Source organism: Pavona decussata, unplaced genomic scaffold, assembly GCF_977016875.1.
Source record: "Pavona decussata unplaced genomic scaffold, jaPavDecu1.1 SCAFFOLD_69, whole genome shotgun sequence".
In the NCBI taxonomy this organism is placed as follows: Eukaryota; Metazoa; Cnidaria; class Anthozoa; order Scleractinia; family Agariciidae; genus Pavona; species Pavona decussata.
The window spans coordinates 960,712-980,879 of record NW_028145488.1 but is presented as its reverse complement, the minus strand read 5'-3'; the positions used below and the strand labels follow the sequence as shown (position 1 = coordinate 980,879).

Below are 20,168 nucleotides of genomic sequence, written 5' to 3'. Positions count from 1 at the left end.
TGACTAATTAGTGAATGTGAAATACGTAACCATTCCAGAACACTGCATTAGCAAGAGAACGGGAGCGTCAGTTGACAACGGCGCGAGCATCAAGAATACCCATAAGATAGTCGAAATAGACTTGCGTCTAGACTATTCTGCGCGCTCTCGCGTCCTCAAATGAAGTTCCCGTTCTGTTTTTAAATCACCTTACTGGCCATTGCAAAGAACGTAAAGTCCCGTTGAAAAGCAGCTGGAAATTAGCATCTTAACTACAAACTTTATAATTATGCCTAAAATAGCTATAGAGAAAGCGATGAGCCATTCCGATACGAGATTTTTGCCGTTGTTGACGTTGCTATAGGTGCAGACTATTATACATGCAATTAGAATGCCTTAGTTCATCGTGGTGTAAACCTCTTCCTCCTCTGCTGTATTTCCCTGGGTAAATCCCACGTTATAATACCCAGCAAGGGTATCGTTGTTTTGTGGTGACTGATACTCAGGAGGTGCACTTGTCTGCGCATCTGAAAGCCTGGTATTGAGCTCCATGAAGATGACTGGCTCTGTCACGTGCTCATCATGTGGCGAGTCGTCAACATTATAGTTGTGCTTGTAAGGAATGCTTGTTTCGGCAGAGGCTGTTCGTGTTTTCCGCCAGGTAAACACACCAATGATAATGAGAAGCAGGGCAACAACACAAGACAATGAAAAGGTAGCGACTCGAAACAAATTGTGTTGATCTAAAAAAAAAAAAGAAGAAAAGAAAAGAAACAAAGGAAAAACGATAAATGCATCTTCAAAGGGAGATACTTATGCCCGTGATTAACTTGGAGAAGCAAAATAAAGATATTAAAATTAAAATTAGTGTCCGCATGAATGGTATGGTGCATAGATTGTGACTGGTAGGCATGCCTGTCTTTGGTTTGTCTTTACATAACTTTTTATCGCTTTAATCAGCACTAGTATTTAACCTGAAATATTCAGCTGACGATGCCAGATGAAACTACCGAAACATGTCTTTCACATTGAAAATGTTGTACCTTTTATCAAAAAGAATCAGCGACTGTAACCTCCCAGTGATTGCTGGACTCTTAGATTTAACTTAGTGCCAATTTCGTTGTGTCTTAATTAAGAAAATGTTTGTGGTTTGTTTGTCTCTTCAAAACAACCACTCAGTACTATCTTCTATTATATTGATTGATTTCGGTTAACGAGAAAAAGGGCACCATGTTTTCATTTTGTTAAAATTTGGATCCAAAATGTAGAATTCATGGCAAAGCTATGTTAAAACTAAAAAAAAATCCCGTTTGGCAATGCAGGTACAATTGACAAAAACGTATATTTTCATCCAAGGATTCAGCTTTTTTATCACGTTAAACTTTATGAAGAGAACATGACAAATGACTGTCAGCTGTTTTATTACTTGCACATTAGCAAGTAAACAGGTTATCTATCACTATAGTTGTATTTACAATGGCCAAACTTGCCTTCTTTGTAAACGAAACGTGAAATTATAAAGCCCAAAGAAGGAAAACAACCAAAGAGACTTCAAATTGAAAAACAAACTTTAAATTTCTTACCATCTCTTACACGTAAGTAATACCTTCCTCTTATCACCTGTAAGGTTTGTTTATTTTAAGTTTTACAAGTAGATATAGCGCATATGATTTGAACATGACTCACTTTCATCTTCCTTTTTCTTGACAGTCGACGATGAACACTTTGTCGCCTCCGTCAGGGTGATTCTGTAAGTCGTGGACCCAAAACTGTTTGAAGCATTGCAGACATACGCCCCATAATCCTGTTCACTACGAGGTCTCACAACCACGCTGTTGTTCATAACCTGAACGTTATCACTGTCTAGGACTTCCCCATTCCTTACCCAAGTGTAAGTAACTGCATATTCGCTTGTTGCACGGCAATTGAGCGAACATAGAGTTTGCCTTTCGCATAGAACTAAAGGTGGGGATACCTCTTTTACGATGACGGGTGGTGCTGTGAAATCAACAACAACAACAACAACAAAAATAAACAAACCACTTATTTAAATGGCTCGTTGACATGGTTTTGTTTTTCTTTGCGGCAGCGTGGACTAGTGGTTAGGACGCCGGACTTGTAATCCGGCGGTCCTAGGTTCAAGTCCCGCTCTCACCACACTTGGATTAGCTATAAAATAAAATAATTCAATGACTTCTTTTAAGTGTTGAAGTATTTAGCACTATTGTGCCATTTGGCGACACGTACTATAAAGCACTGACATAAATATACAAACTGTACGTAACATATGTTAAAAATCCCAACTGGTGGGAGGCAAACCAGTTGGCTATTCACAAACTTAAGCGTGGCCTTGGATTTGAAAACGGGGCTACCGTGAAACAAATCCAAGTGGTCAGAGCCGGGGCCTCTGGATAACAAGTCCAGCACCCTAAACACTAGGCCACGCCGCCTCCCCTTAAATATATAGAAACTAAATGGCTACGCTGTGTTCTGCCACCCACCATTCTGCATTTTTAACAAATGTTATGTTCAGTCTGTATCTTTCGTTCAGTTACTGTAATTTGAGTGTTCCCAATAGCCCACATAACTGTCACACTGCACTTTATACCATCACTTCAAAACGACTCGCAATGACTGGGCTTTGATTTGATGCAATTGCAAGTAATTAGAGTATATATTTTTGTTCTTTCGTTACTGGAATGCGTTATGTTATCATTATATGTTGGTCATATGTATTAAATTATGTGTATTGTTAGATCCATTCAGTTTTCCGGATTATCGGTTCAACTAACTTTTCAATTCAGTGAGAGCAAGCCATTCCATCGTAGCTCTTTATTTGGGGCCGTAAACTTACCAACGACTATCACAGTAGTAGACTTGCGGCTCTCACCAAACTCGTTGGATGCCTTACATTCATAAAGACCACTGTCCCTAGGGAGAACGGATTTAATGACTAAAACGCGGCCATTATTCTGGAACTGAGCACGCGGTATATTGGTGTCTCGGTCTTTGGTCCAGGTAACGGAAGGTGCCGGCTCTGTAGCCCCTTTTACTTCGCAGGTCAAGATAGCTAGTTCGCCGATCCTGAAACTTATTCTGTCGGGCAGCTCCCGAACCAAAGGCGGATCTAAGAAGGTAAATTCCAATAATGTGCAACGATAAAGGTTAATTTAACACTCGTTAAGTAGAGAGATCTAGAACGTTTGCAACATTGTACAATATGCGAACCAAGCTAGGTTAAAATAGCCAACTTAATTATATGTCATCAAATAAGTAATAAAATTATCATTTCTCATCATTAGCGAATAAAAATTTTCCCTTGAAAGGGATTAATTTAACTATTTTAAGAACGTTTTTTTTGCATTCTATATGAAGGAAAAATATTGTATTTATACGAGGTCTTCTTATACATGTATCTAGTAGAGTAAATTTTAATTATTGTTATTAAATCTCTATTCGTTTGTAGCTTTTATATACAGGGCCTCTTTGAAAACCACCATGTTGTGAGAGAGCACCCTGTATCAACACTTTTAAATAAATAAATAAATAAATAAATAAATAAAAATAGCCTCTTACCACCCTTCCTTGTTCTCTCAACTTTAACAGAACTTTTTGGTCCGTCACCGACAGAAGTGGAAGCTAAAATTTGAAATTCGTAAAATGTGTTTCTTGCAAGACCAGTGACAGTCTTATTGAGGATGGCCACATTGTTTATAACCACCAGAAACGTTGGAGAAGAAGCAGACCCTCTCTCTTTGTAGAACAATTTGACTCCTGTAATGATTCCATTTCTAGCATCCCTCGGTGGAAGCTGCCATGAAGCAGTGACGCTGGTTGAAGTGGTCGAGGTCAAGTTAAAGTCGCTGGGAGGCTTTGAAGGAACTGTATTTTGATAAAATAGATAATCCAGAGTCAATCATTCAGCTATACTGACAAATTAAGATGAAAAGCACAAATAAATCTTGCCGATGCGTCCGAGTGTAACAAGAAGAAGAAGAGAAAAGTCAGTTTAACTAAACGATGCCTTTTAAACCCTTTTTCAGTTTGCCCTTTCTCAAGTGATACTAGATTGGTGGGTCGGTGTAAAAATTAAAATAAAATAAATGTCAATAAATTAACATACTGACAATTCCAAGCTAATATTACACTCTAAATATCTTTATGAGGACTAATTTATTGTAGGAGTCAGTTTAAGAGTATACAAAACATAATAATGATCAGAAACACCGGGATCTGGGCGTCGGGAATGAATCAGGAACTTTTTTGCTTTTTCAATGTTTGACAAATGGTTGTTTGTCACTCAAAAACACGGTTGGTCACCTTGTGCTCTTTAAACAATGTAGCATTTCTCCTCCTTATAGTCTTGATGCAGAAGAAACAGAAGTCCGTTTGCAAGGAAGAAAACTGAGAGAATAGAGCTCCATTTAGGCAAGGAAGAAGGTTTGTTAAGTACTGCGAGTACACTATTTTGGTCTAAGCCGCACAGATTTGGAAACGGCTTAATATGATCATCTGTTAAATTGTTGTTGTTGTTGTTCTGTTGTCTGGCTAAAATAAGCTAGTTGGTGTATTGGATACGGATAGAAGATCTTTTAAAAGCACATGACCCGGGATCGAAGCACTGAGTTAAAAGGTATAATCTTTACAAGTAACAAAGATTGAGAAGTAAACAAGTCAAGTGAGACTTTCTTCTGTTTACATTCCATTTACTTACTATCCTCCTTTGTTCTCTCAACCTTCACTGAACTCTTTGGTCCGTCGCCAACAGAGGTAAAGGCCAACACTTGAAATTCATACACCGTGTACTTATTTAGACCGGTGATATTTTTAGTCAGATTTGTAGAGCCCGTAATAGGTATCGCGATTGTTGGTGAGCCAACAGGGTCACTCCTTTTGTAGAACAGTTTAAATCCCTTGATAATTCCATGTCTTGAATCTTGTGGTGGTAGCAGCCAGGAAGCAACAATATTGGTAGAGGAGTCAGCAGTAATAGTGAGACTGCTGGGTGCTTGCGAGGGAACTAAAATTAACGAAACAAGTAAGGACATGGATTATCAGTGGAAGCATATTTTTTTTTCTTATGTTTGAAAATAAATCACAAGAGAAATAGTTCATTAAAAACAACCGACCAACAACAACCCCGTATGGGCGATGATTAACTCAACAACATCTGTTGTAGACCCGTTCAAACGGCTTGCTGTTGTTGTTGTTGTTGTTGTTGTTGCTGTTGCTGTTGCTATTCAGCCTGTTTCATACACCGTTAGTTTCATCCGCAGATTCAAACACAATGGTAACGTGATATGATCTTAGTTTGTTGACCAGTAGACCGGTAATGCCGGAACTCGAGATGAGTGGGTTTTAAATTATCTTCACCTCACAAGAGTTGACATATCATAATTCTTCTTCGGTGATCAGTGTACGGAAAACTACAGGGAAAATGTCAAAAGAGCGACTTTCAAAAACTCATTACTAATTCATAAGCCCATTGACCTATCAAATAGTCGATAATACATCACGTGCAGTGACTTTATATCGATAAACCTCCTTCTTAGTATGCAGTATTTTATCAGCTGATAAAAGGCTCCTCATCATTATGCGGTGCTTTTCTGATATGCTAATTTCCAACGTTCACAAAAGCATAATTGTTATGAACTCTATTGACACACGGTTTTCCAGGAATGCTCTTGAAGTCGTTCAAAAAAACTCGCAGCACATGTTTTATCGGGTCTAAAACCACTAGGCTGCGCCTCGTGGTTTTAAACCCGATAAATCACTCCTGCTCGTTTTTTAAACATTACATAGTTGAAATTTTAAGTAGGACGACGACGGTGACGAAAACGGGACTTCAAAAATTATCTTTGCGTTTTCTGAATAACTTCGCGATGATTTCTATTCATTTAGTTTGCGCAATGTAGCCGAACTATCCTGGACCTAAGGTCGTGGAGACGGCTTTAAAGTTCAGAAGGAGAAAGGAAAATCAATGATCATTCGTTCACGTTCGCTATAAAACCTTGAATGTGGTCATTTCACGTCGTTGTTTTGCAGAAGGCGGCAAAGAAATTAACCAAATTTTATAACGCACATGCAGAGCCAATGGAATTTGTTAATAAAACTACTGTTTTCTGACGTTCTCGCTGGCTTCGTCATCGTCACTGCTTAAGGCCCTATTTAGTGATCGACAACACGGATCTTGCGGACAACAAAATATCATATCACTCCTGTAGCTTAGTGGTAGGGCATCCGAACTAGTAATCGGAAGGTCTTAGGTTCGATTCCTGATAGGTGCACTTGGATTTTTGTCCGAGTATGCCTGTGTCATTTTACTGATTAATGCATCATTCTGACATAAATCATTTGTTTTGAATCCGTGGCTGAAACCAGCAGTAATTTATAGGATCTAAAAGAAAAGTTATCTGGAAAGTGTCTGGAATTAGTAGTATTTCGGTCTCTTACCATCCTCCTTTGTCCTCTCAACCCTCACTGAAGTCTTTGGTCCATCACCAACTCCAGTAAAGGCTAACACTTGAAATTCATATTCTGTGAACTTATCCAGGCCATCGATAGCTTTAGTAAGAATTAATGAGCTGTTTATGGGCAACATGAAAGTTGATGAGTCAGCAGCGCCTTTCTTTTTGTAGAACAATTTAAATCCTATGATAAGTCCATTTCTGGATTGTTTTGGTGGTGCTTGCCAGGTTGCAGTTATACTCGTAGAAGTATCAGCGGTCACTGTGAAGCTGGCGGGCGCTTTCGAAGGAGCTGTAATTCATCAAATAAGTAATAAAATTAATCATAAGAAGAATAGCATATATGTCTTGTTGGCTTATCATCTTTGAACGAACAATAACCGAATGCGCTAGAAAAGGCGCAAAAAAGAGGGAAAACAAACAAGACCAAGAATGACTTGACCATCATGACTTGATGTTTCCAAGGAAACAATATCATGAGAGCCGTTTAAAAAAATAAACATACACTGTTTTTTCTTGGCTTTTCATTGTAAAGACTGATACATTTTTACACTATTTAAGCGTAAATATTTAAGCTTGTTGGTGTTGATTTCTCTTCAGCAATTTGGACCATTGTCAAGTTTTCGAGAAATAAGAGAAACCCACGATGGCAGCCCTAAAGAAAAAATGAACGTAAGACCCACGATAAAAGAGGGATTCGTCAAATTTTACATACTTCAAGAGAAACAGCTTTATAAACCACTCCATTTTAAGTGTCGACGTATTTTGCGCAGAGCACTAATGGAGGGCACTCTCCCGAAAGAATTGGAATTAGAAGTTGAGATGTCTTAGAATTTGCGAAGTTAGAAATAATTATAAATATTGAGCAAAGGGGAAAACCGGAGTACCCGGAGAAAAAGCCCGGAGAAAAAACTCTCGGAGCAAGGACGAGAACCGACAACAAACTCAACCCACATATGTCGCCGAGTCCGGGAATTGAACTTGGGCCATATCTGTGGCAGGGGAATGCTCCCACCACTGCATCATCCCTACTTCCCGTCCAAGCATGTCACGATTAAAGGTTCTTTAACTTACGAAGATGGGCGCAGATACCGTAAGAACTCAAGGTATTCCAAGCTTTATCATAGGATAAAGACAACGCTGATTGAGCGCTTAAGGCTGTAATATTGTCTTTTTTAGCACCTTAGAACTGCGTTTGATTACTTTTTTCTCACAAAGGCCTTCGTTAATTAGATGACCCGCCACAAAACAATTAACCTCGCCATATCACCTGAAAGGAAAAGGTATTCGATCTTTTCTATCACTTTTTCGTCTTTCTAGTCCCTTACCATCTTCTTTCGTTCTCTCAACTTTTGCAGCGCTCTTCGGTCCATCACCGACAGAAGTGAAAGCCAACACTTGAAATTCATATTTTGTGTACCTAAGCAGTCCAGACACAGTCCTAGAATAAGTTGTGCTGTCGTTGATAGCTAGAGTGGTGATTTGTGAGTCAGCAGTGTCTTCCTCTCTGTAGAATAGTTTAAAGCCTCTGATAATTCCATTTCTGGAGTCTGCTGGTGGTAACTGCCAGGTCGTAGTGATACTAGTAGAAGTGTCTGCAGTCACAGTGAATCTTATAGGGGCCTGCGATGGAACTGCAATTAAATTTTTTGATAAAAACAACATTTATTTATATAATTTTCAATACGTTTTTCGGCAGTTTCATTTGCCATCGTTAGTTGAGTATTACGAGTTACAAAGTTGATTAAATGCTTAAGGGTTAATAATAAAATATATAACGCAATAACAATGAATGTGAATATGAATATGCTGTATTTTGTGGTTTCATTTCGACTTTTCCCAAAGGTTGCGATGTAGCCCAAACGGTTCGCAGGTACCATTTTATACATTTGTAGAGAGACGGTGAATAAATTGAACAGGACTTCAACCCCATAATTGGATCTTTAACTGAGCTGGTTAATCACTAAGACAACTCATCATCATTTAGGTTGCGTTCGATCGACTGTATTCCGGAAAAGAATATGCGGAATAGCTGTTAGATGTCTCCTTCTAAGTAAATTTGAGTAGACGTTTCTGCAAACTTTCTCCGACACATAAACGTTTAAGAGCCATTTTGTACTCCAGTAACTCCCAAAACCTCGTATGAAGGATTTCTTGCAATCATTGTATTCCGGAATAGAGTCAATCGAATGCAACCATAATTACTTGCGAGGGTCAGATTACTTATGAGGTAAACATGTGGTGGAACAATAAAGGTACGCCACAAATTATCTTCCTGATTTGCCTTTTACCCAAACGGGTGACAATGTCCTGTAGTTTATTATTATTTGTAGAAAATGGCACGAGCGAACACAATGGCACAAAAAGGTTTGATCACAGGAAAACGCAACACATAATATGTTAAATTATCGTTTCAAGATATGCCTGGCTTCAGGTGAAATGTCAGGTAATCTTCATAATTATATTGCCATCTTACCGTCCTCGTTTGTCTTTACCACTTGAAGAGACGTTTTTGGTCCATTACCAACGGATGAAAAGGCCAATAGTTGAAATTCATATTCGGTGAATTTCTCAAGTCCAGTTACATCTGTGGAGACGCTTGAGTTGTCATTAATAGTTATGACGGTTAGAGGGCCTGCACCAAAGCTCTTTCTGTACAGCAGTTTAAACCCAATGTTTGCTCCGTAAGTAGAATTGGCTGGTGGTAACCGCCATGATGCATGAACACGTGTGGAGGTCAGAGGTAACACTCGAAAATTGGTAGGCGCCATGCTTGGAGCTAAACAAGGGAGTAAAACAGGTTAGAAATACATTCGTTAGCAATGCTCTTTCAAGAAATCTTGCATTAAAAAATAACAACAACAGAACAGTAGCAAGTTCCCTTGAAAGAGCTCACACAATGAACATCAAGCCAAACTAACAAAAAACTATAGATAAAGGAGAACAAGTCATTTCATGAAAACAGCCTTTCTATTTAATAAAAAAAAAACTGGCGTTTGATTTTTCATCCATCCATTCAATCATTCATCCATCTATTCATTCATTCATTCATTCATTCATTCATTCATTCATTCATTCATTCATTCATTCATTCATTCAATCATTCATTCATTCATTCATTCATTCATTCATTCATTCATTCATCCATCCATTCACTCCTCCATCTATTCATTCATTCATTCATTTATTCATTCATCCATCCATTCACTCCTCCATCTATTCATTTATTCATTCATTTATTCATTCATTCATTCATCCATCCATTCACTCCTCCATCTATTCATTTATTCATTCATTTATTCATTTATTCATTCATTCATTCATCCAGTCACTCCTCCATCTATTCATTCATTCATTCATTCATTCATTCATTTATTCATTCTTTCGTTCGTTCGTTCGTTCATTCATTCATTCATTCATCCATCCATTCACTCCTCCGTCTATTCATTCATTCATTCATTCATTCATCCATTCGTTCGTTCGTTCGTTCGTTCATTCATTCTTTCAATCACTTGTTTATTTTTCACTTATTAACTAATTCATTCTTTCTTTGGATGATTGAATAGGTTAGTTTGTTAAATAGTTCATGCGTCATTATTCTAATTACTTAGTTCTTTTTAACAATTAGTGTAATCAGTTAGTTTTTTTCATTTGTCTCCTTGTGAGGATCTGTATGTGTGCATAAGTTTGGCATCTGTTTTTTTCTTTTTTTTGTTTGAAATATATTTGTATTTGATTTCTTGTCAACAGTAAAAAAAGTGACTTATTATTCATCATTGCCGAAACCTAGTTTTTATGCTACTTTGGTGCAATGGGATTAAACAATTAACCAACAAACTTAGAAAGCGTTAAAATGAAGATTAGGTTAGTTACCTGAGGGCTTAAGAACTCCATAAACTTCTACTCTCATTGCTTTATGGAATGCGAATGCGGTTGGTAGGAACCGGATGAACCTTGCTCTTGCAATCGTCTCAAGATAGTGTTTTACTATGTCGTTTCTTCCACTATTTGCATGAAAGATCTGCAATGAAAGTCAGCGTTTTGTCAGTGTAGGTAGAACTGATGGACAACACACAATAGTCATGCAAACAATGGTGAGGATATATGTCACCGGATGATTGACTATAATTTACACGGAGAAGGTACGGTTAGTAGAAGTGTTTGAACGTCACTGAGTATAGCCATCCCTGAACGATTTAACACGAAAAAATTCTAACTTACACTTTATTTCATATGTTTCATTTAAATACATTCATTTATTCATCCTTCACGGGTATATTACGAACTCACAATATGACCAGCTCCCAGTTGGCTTGATAGCTCAGTTGGTAGAGCACTACACCGGCATCGCAGAAGTCGTGGGTTTGAATCCCGTTCAAGCCTGAACTTTTTTCAGGCTTTCTTTTCGCTACTCCCTAAGTGCTACTAACTGCGAGGATCTTTCTTCTATTTTGAGTTTTCGTTTTTTGTTGAGTTTTGCTTTATTTGCCAATTTTTTGGTTTCTGTTTTCGTTTTTGAGTGGATTGTGGGATGGCAATCGTTTATTCGCCATAAAATGATTTAATTAACAAATCTAAGTCAGTTTTCTATGGTCTGTACTCTTATAGGCCGTAAAAAATGACATAAAAAATGTTCAAAACTTAAGTGGAACCACGAGCCGCAGGCGAATGATTTCACTGCCACGTTTTTAACGTTTTATGGCGCCATTTTATGGTCTATACTGTTACAGAACATAGAAAAATGCCGTCGATTTGTTGTTACCGTAACATAGAAAAATTAAGAGGGGTATAATGGCTTCATTCTGTTAAGAAAGCGCGCGCGTTACATCTGACGACGTTTTTATTGTCTGTACTCTTATAGACAATATCTTTGAGCCAATCAGCGTGCGGGAATTTAGATAGTTGTCGTAAAAAATGGAGTTAGACATCTTTATTACGTCATTTAAGTCCAATCCCCCCCCCCACCCCCATAGAAATATTAGGCTATGCGTGCTTGTCAATATATACACAAATACACAAATTCATAACAAAGCTGTTTACGCATAAGCGCTTTAACTTGTACATGAACAGAGGGCAATTAGATCACAAAAATTAAGGAAAATCCTCGTCTTTAAATTGTCAGCTTTATCCCACTTTAAATTTTCAGTCATAACGTGGTTATGTAAAATTAAGGTGGCATCATCAATTCTCAACAAACCTTATCAGTATGGTTTTCCTGGTAAGTTACCCAGTCAGTGTTGTTAAGAGATAGAAGTAATTTATATGCTCGTGTCCATTGATTACTGGCCGGATTTCCTTGAGTAGCTACAGCGCAGATGAAGAACTCATACTGGAGGTCGATTTGCAGGTAGTCGCTAGCGTTATCGTTAGTGGGAGGTAACCAGGCTCCAACTCCATTCAATCGACCTTTAGAAGCTTCGTTACCAAGACTTGATGATGAAGCTGAGAAGCTGTTGTCTAGAAATGTGTAACTACTGGCCAGACCAATTGCTTGGATTGGACATGCTGAAGGAAGAGGCATTAAGTGTTTAGATCATTCGTCGTCTGTGCATGATAATCTGATTTCATTTTATAACAACCGTGATTCAAGTCTCGCCGTCTCACTCAACAGAAGGCCTAAGCCAGGGAATGGATAAATCCGATCTTCAGAATGCGCCTCTTAAAAAAGTGACCCTTTCCCCAAATATAGTAGCCCTCCCCGCTAAATAATGACCGGTTCCTTAAACAGCAGTAAGCACTAGATCAAGTTAATAGATATCCCTCCCGGGATTATGGCCAAGGACTATCCTTTTAGAGAAAAGACAAATGAGGAAAAAATAATCCCCTGGCTGGTTCTATGTATATTTCTCTCACATATCATCTTCACAATAAATCTGGGAACGAAAAGTTTAGAAATTGATGATTAATATGCCATGCATGTCTATCTGAGAAGAACTATTGAGCAAGTAATACTTTAGAAGAATCTTACCTCTCCTTGCAGAATACACCTCGACTTCACAAAGGGTCAGCTGATTGATATTAAGGTTTCTGATGGTAACATATCTTCCATGCAAACTGGGCCGACAGAAGAAGGACCTGCCTTCTCCACTAGGAAGACTAAAATTACCACCGCAATTTGGATTACCTAGACCTCCGTTGTTGTATGCTGTGCCTGTTTAGAGGGAAAATTAGAAAGAACAACGAAAATAAGCAGAGAAACAAATCAATATATAAGGATAAACATTGAGTCAAATAGTATTCTTTGTGCATAACCGGTTGCATAATCAACGAGTAGTACAGTTAATAATAAAACCTCTTTAATGAAATGATGCATGTGTAAATTTTATGAAAAAAAAAGGCAAAGTATCCCATCACCGTTATGTGGATCTGTTCTTTCAAATTTGAAAATTTAATCACCGGTGAAAGAAATATTTCTGAATTTAGCAAGCCTTCAAAAGTTGAAGATTTGTGGTGAAGATGTAAGCAAAGGTGATCTGTAAAGCAAGAAAGGATGAAGAGATTACCAGGGGCCCGTTTCTCGAAAGTCCCGGTAACTTATCGGGCCCGATAAGTATATTTTGAAATGTTTTTCGCCAATTACACAGTGATTACAGACATGGTACTTGGCCAAAGTTTTCATAGAATTTTAAGGTCTTAAAATTTAGTATTCAAAGCTAACAAAAATAGACTCTTCTGTTAAGAAACATTTATCACCAAAGACACTTATCGGGCCCGGTAAGTTACCGGGTCGTTCGAGAAACAGGCCCCAGGACACAAACAATTACATGCCAATTATTTCTATCTTTGAATGAGACAATTTGTCACGACATCAGTTTTGGAACGACAATTTTAAAAATCTCTGGAACGAGAAAAGATATTGTAGAAAACAAAGCGCCATTCTTGTTCTTCTTGAAAGGCCCTCTCAAATATGCATTAATTATTTTTCGCTTCATATGCACTTTAAACTGGATTTAAAAAGTACAATTTTTTATCATATGAATGGACACAAAGTTAGTGGATCGATCGAGTATCGCTAGCTGGTACATCGATCTGGAGAGGATTTACTTGACTTGGCTTAGAAAGACGGACTTAGGAATGCTAGCATTTTTGGAAACTCAACAGCAGCTCGAAATTTCGGAAAATAAAATAATGTGCCCTAAGTTTTTCTTCGACTAAAGTTTTCTACCTAAAACCTCTGAACAGATCAAACAGTTAGTCACTACATATAGCTCGATAATTCTAGATGTATTATATATTGATTATGGTCTGCTCTGTTATACCGAGTATTGCAACCTACCAACTTTGATCTCAAATGGATTCAGACTTTCTCCACAGCAATCTCCTCTGTTGACAATGTACACTTCAGTCACAGGCTCCACTCGTCCCAGGTCTACTCTCCACCAGCGATTACTTTCACCCCAAATCGTGTGCGTGCACGACTCGCTAATATAGTGTGTGTCGCTCCTTCCATCTACTGCTCTGCTACTTACACCTCCGTAATCAGTGGTCGATTGATCTGTTGCTTTGCTAAATGCCAGGTTTTCTTAAAGAAAAAGAGAAAGTATTGAGATGAATTATAGGGATAAAGGAGGACCAACAGAAATGTTTAAGAACGAGATAAACGACATAAAACGGATGTCTCATAATCACGCTCGGATTCTGAGAACTTTAGTTAGATAGGGCCTATAAAATCAACAACACAAAGCTGGGCTTCCACTAAAACATAAAAAATTCATTTAAATGAATGATCCTCGTTTTTCTAATTAACTCCTTCCCTTCACAGTTTTTTCGTCCTTTAAGCTACCTCAATTTTCAGTATTTGGCGTAAACGATTCTAGACTACAGGAGATTCGCGCGCACGTAAGAGCGGTTTCCAATTGAGTGTCGTAAAACCAAAACCAAAGTAATTACTCTGGACAATCGTAAGAAATGTAAACAACGCAACGAGCCAATCAGAATTCGAAGCAATTATATGTAATTGGCGCAAACCGTGGGAAAAAGCACGCGGCCAAACCACGATTGGTTTTGGTTTGGATTCCCATTGGTTGAAAAAGTGGCGCGAGTTTTGTTAATCAATCACAGAGCATAGCAATGCAAACCAAAGCAAACGCGAATTTCCTTTCGACACTCAATTGAAAACCGCTCTATTCTAAAATGTACTTGCATTGGCTCTAATGCCAGCTACATTAGTAGATCCCTCCCCACATTTCCACATGCGACTGAGGGCACCTGTACTCGGACACAAACTCCCGCATTATGAACAATGTTGGAAATTCAGCGGCTTTTTCGCGCTGCGTGCTCCTCGGATTGCTTTACCGTTGTAGACCGCTCTGCCTGCACTAATTTCCAACTCAAACTTAAAGAAGCAATGCGTATCGAGTGGGAAAAGCCTATTCTCAATCAACATGTGAATCTGTCGTTGCCCAAAAACCTTTTTCTAAAATGGCTTCCATTTTAATATTCTTTTGTTTGCCTCGTTGATTTTTTGAGCAAAAGAACCAGGTAAAAAGGGCTAATTTGAATACCCACAAAAGAATATTAATGGTAGCCATTTTGGAATAAGGTCAATGTAATACCGCTTTCCGCATGTTTCATAATGAATTCTTGGTTAAGAACTTACATATTGTAATTATCATGTAAAAATTTAATTGTTTATTAACCTAGCACTCTAACTGAGCGCAGTCTTACTGTACACATTGTAACTGACGATGGTATTCAGGAGCATGTCGAGACATGTCTTCAAAAGTAAAGAAACGTCGTTCTCCACTGGAAATTTGTCGTCAGTCCGCTGCTTTCTCGACCGACATGAACTGAATTTGTAAACAGCAGGCGCACAGAGCTCCTATATAGTGGAGCGGGAGAGGATCCTTCGCACTTAAAGGTGTATTACCTCTTGAGTAAACTTCTACCTCACAAAGCTGTAAATAATTTTGCTTGGTGGCCATGATCCCAACATATCTTCCAGTCCTTAGTGGATTGTTGTAACACACGGCTGATGCTTTAAAATCAATAAAACTGTACCGTCCCACACACTCCGGATTGGTTGTTACATTTCTGCTGTCACCTGCAATTTTTAAAATATGTTAAAGAAAATATTATCCTCACCGTTGTGTTAAATTTCTGATGGTCCTTAAGTTAGGAGAATATTTCCAAAAACCCAAAACTGTATCATTTAATGACCATTTACTATGTTCTCATTACCATTTAGCTTGAGAAAGAAGAGATCTTTTTGGGAGAAATCAGGGGCTTATCACTGGTGGAGTTAAAAGTTTAACTGGGTATGGATTAATGCTGTTTTGGTTAGCAGTTCGTTAGCATTATGAAGGAGTAAGAGATGATTTCACTCAACAAATTTGAAGTATATTCCTCCTGAATTTTTAGGGAAGACTTTTGTAAAAACACTCATCTGAAGTAATTTGTAGTTTTAATACTTTGCCTCAATGACAAAAGCACTCACCTAATGTTATTTTATAGTCTTCATTTCTTAGCCAGACGTATGGATGGGGCGAAAAACTGTTCACAATGTATATTTCCGAGACCGGCACGTGATCTGATCCCAGATCCACTAGCCACCAGCTGGGGTTGTCTTGCAAAGTATGCGTGCAGTGTCCATTCTCAAACTTGGTGTCAGGGTTTCCATCCACTGCTTTGGAGGATTCCCCACTGGCAATTGGGTCAGAGTAGGTAGAGGATTGCTCTGTGGGCTTACCAGCGGCGAAGTTTTCTATGAAAGCGATCAGTAGTAGCAATCTTCATATCACGATGTTATATGATGTTCATTTCTGATGCATCATGCAAATGGCGGTCTACCAAATAATACTGTAATTATGCGGGACAAATATTGTAATTTCTGCTAAAGAAGTTATTATTTACGTCAAGGACCCGTTTTAAGATCTAATTTCCTTTGCCATTGCTGAATTATGACTAAACTTCACGATAATCACATGGTAGCCGTATATAGTCACCGTCATGCATGCAAATGTCGGGTCTCAGCATTGAACGTGATGATTACGTTTAAAGGTATTTCTCGGTTAGAGTTTGTTCTTTGTTTAAGGTCATTCAAGTTTTATTCAAGTTTGAGCCTGTAGAGGCATTTCCTTAGTTTTTGAGTAGTACTGTCCTCTGAAAGGGTTTGTCGAGTTTAGGTGTAGTATTTTTAAGTAGGAATGCCTGAGGATTTAAGCTGACCTTGGATTTTATTGGCCCTGTGATTCTTTTTTGGGTTTATTGTCTAACTTTGTACTTTTGTTATGGAGTTTACATTGGTGGTCCTCCACTTATTATTGTCGAGCATGTAGGTATGTTTTCGCACATTGAGTTAAGCAGTTGAGTGTGAAGCTAGAGCTCCCTTGGTCAGCAAACCCAAACATGTCTACAATTATAGTATATAATGAGGTTCGCAAATAACGTTAGATGTCAGTTGAGATTTAGAGCTATGTTAAGCTGCCGCTAGAAGAATAAAGATTTGAGACAAAGAAGACTCCTGGTTCCTCTGCTGCAATTGCAAGCGAGTCGCTACTTAACAGTATTGAAGCTGTATGATTTTGAATCCATTCGACCGCTTAGATGGTTTGTCAAATTTACTGTTGTTAACAAGCTGGTCTGATTCTGTGGAGTAACTTAAATTGCTCGCCGTGGTTGTGGTTGTACGCTCGAGTATCTTCACTTCTTTAATGACACAACAGGCCCACACTCTGTACACTCCAAATCTTTGAGGCGCAGAAAAAACATTCAACCTTATGCTTTGTGCTAAATGGGCTACGATCAACGCTTAACGGACAAAGCAGCAAGAAACTTAAAATTCCGCGACGACCATCATAGACCTTAATCACACAGCGGCCATGTTGAGTCTCAGGAAAATAAGAAGCTTTGTTTTTGCACCACAAGCCTCGCTCTGAACTGACCGAGGCTTGCCGTGCGAAAACAAAGCTTTTTATTCACCAGAGACTCAACATGGCCGCCGAGTGATAAGGTTCCATGGTGTCGTTCGCGCCATTCGGGATGAAGCAACATAAATTATCATAATTACAAAAAAAAACCTGAAAAGCGTGTTACCTGATTTTTGCCTCACCCCAAACACCTCTGTTCTTATACAAAAGTTGCTGTGGCTTCTTTTCAGCACAAATCGCAGCCATCTTGTCAACAGTCCTTCATAAATTATGATTTTATTTTCTGTGTTCCTGTCTCTATTTCCCGTGAAGTTCTTAAAAAAACAAATATAAGTAAATGAATAAAACGGTTTTATGGGGCTTCCATAGGGCAAGATAAGATTACACACAACGATACAAAGAAAGGTGTTCCAAAAAGTTTCTTGGTATTTTTCTTTGTATACATACGAGCCTGTAGGCGAATGTGTATACTAAGAAAAATCACGTCACTCGTGGGATATTTCACGGTATACCACTCGTAAGCATTGCACAGCTGGTATTAACTTCACTCAGGTTGACATTTGGGGTTGATATTTAAAGCTTCTCTTGAGGACGCAGCAAAAAGTAGGTATTGGAGATCATTTCTAAGCCGGAAAGGTGGCATAAATATGAGCAATTTTGCTCAGGCTAAAGACTAGGTATGTTGCTTTTAAGACGGCCGCGCCCTTTAGCGTTTCCCGTTCAAATATTATACTCAACATCTGAATCTTAAAGTAACATGGTCACCAGCAGCAAAATTTGTCAAGGATTTTGCCTTCGAATTGTGTGAGTTATAAAAGCTATTCGATTATTGTTCGCTCTTACAACTGCAGCGATGCTCAAGATTGGATACTCAAGAACTGTCATTTTGCCTCGTATTTCTTCTCGAGAGCATTGGCCAAATATTCCATCCACGTGATTTGCGAATAGCATGAATTCCGTGCTGGAACAAGCAATTTAATTTTAAACGCTGAGTGTTCTGAATAAGACGATTATGTTGCAGAAAGCCAAGCTTAAGTTCCAAAGGACGGGTTTTGGGTGAGGTTTTAAAGTAAGCTGACTCCGTTATCGACCACTTGTTCTGTGGGATCATTTCAGTGCAGATGTTAGAGTTATGTCTCAATTCCAAACTAAATCCACCATTTTTTTTTCCACGCTATTTCTTTACCTTGTTTTCTTTCACTGTTCCCTGATTGAAGTTCCGTTATTTAAAACCGCTTTCCTTCAGCTAGAAAGTCTCAAAATTTGCGCAATTTTTGTTTTATTTTGTACTGAGGTATCTTCTTGTATATCTAGTGAGATATGAACGACCAGTTATTTTTTAAACTTGACACGATTGTTGTGTTTTCGATCTGCCTGGACCTTTTCGACTTTCCCCTAAAGAAAAATAACAATAAAATATGCTTTACCTTAACTTGTCCAAATTCTTCATAATCTGTCCAAGTTATACCATCTACGGATGTCTGTAGGTTGTAAGTCTCAACCCACTGATCTCCGTGGGAATTCCCCTGAGTTGACACAGCACAGATGATATGAAGTGTCTGTAGATCAATCTGTAGATATGGATTACTGTCATTTGTGGACGCACACCATGATGATCCTGCGATGAAATTTAATCGGCCATTTTTTGCTGGTGTGTTGACATCCAGCTCGGAGGAGGAATTTATCCTACTATCTGGAATTGCCAAGCTTTCCATTCCAAGATCCAAATCAATGCAGTCTCCTAACGAAAACAAAAGTTACAGGGAATGAGTTTGAGATGAACTTTTTTTAACAATTTTTATTTGCCTTGCATGACACGTCATTTACAATACTGAACACCACTACCATTACTTACTATACTCACAACACTAACCACAATAACTGTATCTACATTATATCTATACTTACAAAACTAAAAGTACTTACAATGTCCACACTACTTACAGAAATAACGCTATGTCTTCTACTGAACTTATACTACTGAAACTATTTGCAATGCAATACCTACACTATGGTACAATACGATACTTATACTATTTTCACCGTTTAAATTACCACGGATTAAGCCTACGCGCAACACTGGTATCCTTGTAACACTACAGGGTATTGGAGACCATGTTATTCGATTCTCTAGAGATCTCATTTCCCAATTAAGGCAAATTGTCTCTCGTTTTCTGTCTCTTCAGCCACGTTACGCCGTTCTGGGCCGGTGTTAAATTTTTTGCCACTCCCACCTCCTCTTTGGAGACCGTACTGCCTCTGCAAATTCTCGCTTCCCATAACTTAGTATCGCAAAGACAGTCAGTGGTTGTATTGACAGTGAAAATCTACTATCTTTTCAAGTTGGTCTACGACGATGCATTACAGAAGATAGTTCTTCTGGACTTATAATCCGTCTTGAGCCCATCTTTATACTAGACAAACTATGAGACAAATGGTTGCCCAAGTTTGTTCCAGACGGATAATGCGTCCCACCGATAGTTCGTCCGGTCTTCGTACAAGACAAAATACTTGACAGAAGCATAATTCGTCTGGAGTGATTATGTGTCTTTAGTATAAAAAGGGCTATTTAATCAACCGTTTCTGTCTTCCGACAATCAATGCTGCGGAAATACTAGAAGATAAGGTCGTTTCGTTCAGTTTAATCTAAAGGCCATTTTCAAAAGCTCTGAGTGGCGGATTTTCTCGGTTATCGTATTTTTACGGTCTTTGAGTTTATTTTCGCCATAATAAGGTCTTTGAGATACTGTGACTATGAATTCTGGCTAAGGAAGGGAGGCATGCACTTTAGAACTGCAACGAGACATATATGTTCTTTCATCCACTGTACAAAAACTTTTTGTACTTTGTATAC

At 38.4% G+C, this 20,168-nt stretch overlaps 1 protein-coding gene across 1 annotated transcript; it reads right to left on the bottom strand.

The window, feature by feature from the left end:
- Nucleotides 1-227: 227 nt before the first annotated feature.
- On the bottom strand, nucleotides 228-19,047 carry LOC146477684 (uncharacterized). Its single transcript, XM_085113088.1, has 16 exons — nucleotides 18,742-19,047; nucleotides 17,481-17,628; nucleotides 15,883-16,149; nucleotides 15,316-15,489; nucleotides 13,723-13,968; nucleotides 12,415-12,597; nucleotides 11,644-11,951; nucleotides 10,320-10,467; nucleotides 8,923-9,225; nucleotides 7,775-8,080; nucleotides 6,433-6,738; nucleotides 4,694-4,999; nucleotides 3,556-3,861; nucleotides 2,834-3,106; nucleotides 1,666-1,977; nucleotides 228-722 (listed from the first exon to the last, which is right to left on the bottom strand). Exons 1-16 carry the CDS (start codon nucleotides 19,027-19,029, stop codon nucleotides 376-378), a joined length of 4,221 nt encoding a protein of 1,406 aa, XP_084969214.1. The 5' UTR covers nucleotides 19,030-19,047; the 3' UTR covers nucleotides 228-375.
- Nucleotides 19,048-20,168: the final 1,121 nt, after the last annotated feature.

Coding starts and splice junctions, on each gene's coding strand:
- LOC146477684 (XM_085113088.1), bottom strand. CDS start 19,029: ATGGAAAGCTTGGCAATTCCAGATAGTAGGATAAATTCCTCCTCCGAG. Junction 12,598..13,722: donor TCCATTTGAGATCAAAGTTG/GTAGGTTGCAAT, acceptor CCCTCTAAACAG/GCACAGCATACAACAACGGA. Junction 3,862..4,693: donor TGAGAGAACAAAGGAGGATA/GTAAGTAAATGG, acceptor ATCAAAATACAG/TTCCTTCAAAGCCTCCCAGC.